The following is a 2143-nucleotide window of genomic DNA, read 5'->3' as shown; positions in this document are numbered from 1 at the left end:
ACCCTCAAAGCGCTTCAGTTCTGACTTGCTCCCACAATACCTTGCGAGAAAACGGAAAATCAAGAAATATCCTAGACAAGATGGAGGACGAAAAGATGCGACAGGATTGGAAAAACACAAATGTAAGTATTTTCTCTGTAATTAACTAGTAATTATTTTATTAATTATACTCTGCAGCCCGGCCGCGGGCTTCGAAGCCCGGCAGCGGACTCTCGGAAGTCCCCGGCCGACTTTCGCGGAAGATCGCGAAAGTCCCCGGCCGACTTTCGCAGGCCGCCCGACCACGGTTCTCGGCCGGGATGCATGCCCGATGACGGGCCCTGCTGCCCGGCCTGCAGACCGGGCTGCAGACCGGGATGCATACGACCGGGCTGGATGTCGTATGATATCCAGATCTTCCATGTTCTAGTGACTCCAGGTTAAAAATAAACTTTACTATACTAATATATTATATTAGATTCGATTAGATTAGATTAGATTAGATTAAATTAGATTAGGCTTTATTGATCCTTTTGGGATGACTCCCTCAAGGAAATTGATTGTCCAGTAGTTTACAGAAAGAAACACAACACAATATTAAATTATATACAATATAAGATAAACAATACACTCTAAGATAACAATAAAAAGTAAAATAAAAAGTAAACAGTAAACAATAATTATATTATAAGATAAGATAAACAATAAACTCTTAACTAACTAACTATAAAAAGTAAACAAAAAACAGTAAACAATAAACTCTTAGCTAATATAGAAAGTAATATTAGTAACATTATTAGTTATTAATTATTAATATTCTATAAGTAATATTATATATACTAATATATATATTATATTAGTAATATTCTCTAAGTATTATTATACTAATATATTATATTAGTAATATTACATGGTTAATCAATCTATTTTTTGGCAGTACTATATTGTGTACATAGCTATCACATATTGTACGTAACATATGGCCATATCACCCAGTTCTGGCATATAATTCCTAATTCCTTTTTATTTGTTTTCTTTCAGGACATCGTTGAGTCCACTGCCACCAGCCCTCCCACCTCTCCCTCATGCTCCTCCACCCCAGGCACCTCTTCCACCACCCCAGGCACCTCTTCCAAGAGGAGAGTGCCAGGGGGCAGGCGAGGCATGAGGAGAGCGAGGCAAAGTTGGCGGAATGGTGGAGAAGATGTGATTCTCCACCATTCTCTCAAAAGATGAGAGAGGGTGTGTGTGTGTGTGTGTGTATTTTTAGGTGTGCGTTTGTGTGTATTTTTAGATGTGTGGTTCAGTGTTTCTTATTTAAATAAAGTGTTTCTTCTAAAGTGTTCTTTTTCTTAACCGATTATTATCTAAGGGTGCATTCACACTAGGCCTTCTGGCCGTGGCCGTGGCTGTTTTAGCACCTAACCGTGCTCAAATCTGCCAGTGTGAGTGTGGCCAGTCTCGCCAGGCCGTGCCAATTACAAAATATAAATACCATTTCAGGTTAAACATCTTTACAATGGGTCTTGCTCGTTGCCCGAGACAATGGCAGCCAGTCTGTCTCTTGTAACATTACCAGGGGTCTGGTTATCTGCTAGGGGGCACAGGGAGGCCATGATGACGTCACAGGGTAGGGTTGTCCCATTTGGTAGGGGATCGGTTAGGGTAGCAATGAGGGGTAGCAATGAGCATGAGCAATGAGGGTTAGGGTTGAGATGTAGGGTTGAGACAGTGAGCAAAGAAACGGGATTGGGCCTAACCCGCGAGTGCCCATTCTCCTCTGGTAGAGGGCTCATTCCGCTCATTCCTCTCATTCCGCGCCACCAGAGGGCGGTCCAGAGGTTGTCTCCCTCCCCGCCACCAGAGGGCGGTTGTGTGGATCTCTGCCTCCGGAAGTCAACACTGTCAACCTGGACACGTGTGGGACTGGAGTCGGCTGCATCCGATGTGCTTATGGAAGAGTAAAGAATACACTTCCCATGTTCTTCATTCAATTGTATTAGGAAATATTGCCAGCTTACTCTAAATGCGTGTATAAAGGTATAGGAACTGCTTTATAAAAATGAAGTTTGCTTACAGGGTAAGTAATACACCAGTGCTATTACTTATTGCCACTGTCTTATTTTTTTCAACTTATCACCTACTTTATTTTACATTATTATTA

The 2143-nt window shown here is 41.8% G+C and overlaps 1 protein-coding gene across 1 annotated transcript in view; it reads left to right on the top strand.

Moving 5' to 3' along the window:
* The first annotated feature begins 1870 nt into the window (after positions 1-1870).
* The window catches only part of pwp2h (PWP2 small subunit processome component), a 26807-nt gene continuing 26534 nt past the window's right edge, over positions 1871-2143 (top strand). The window contains exon 1 of the mRNA XM_060050746.1: positions 1871-2059. Within this exon, the coding sequence (XP_059906729.1) occupies positions 2042-2059 (18 nt within the window). The 5' untranslated portion in view covers positions 1871-2041. The remainder of the gene's footprint in view (positions 2060-2143) is intronic.

Source organism: Gadus macrocephalus, chromosome 4 (assembly GCF_031168955.1).
Source record: "Gadus macrocephalus chromosome 4, ASM3116895v1".
Lineage (NCBI taxonomy): Eukaryota > Metazoa > Chordata > Actinopteri > Gadiformes > Gadidae > Gadus > Gadus macrocephalus.
Note: the sequence above shows the minus strand (reverse complement) of the source record. Positions and strands in the feature narration are given on the sequence as shown.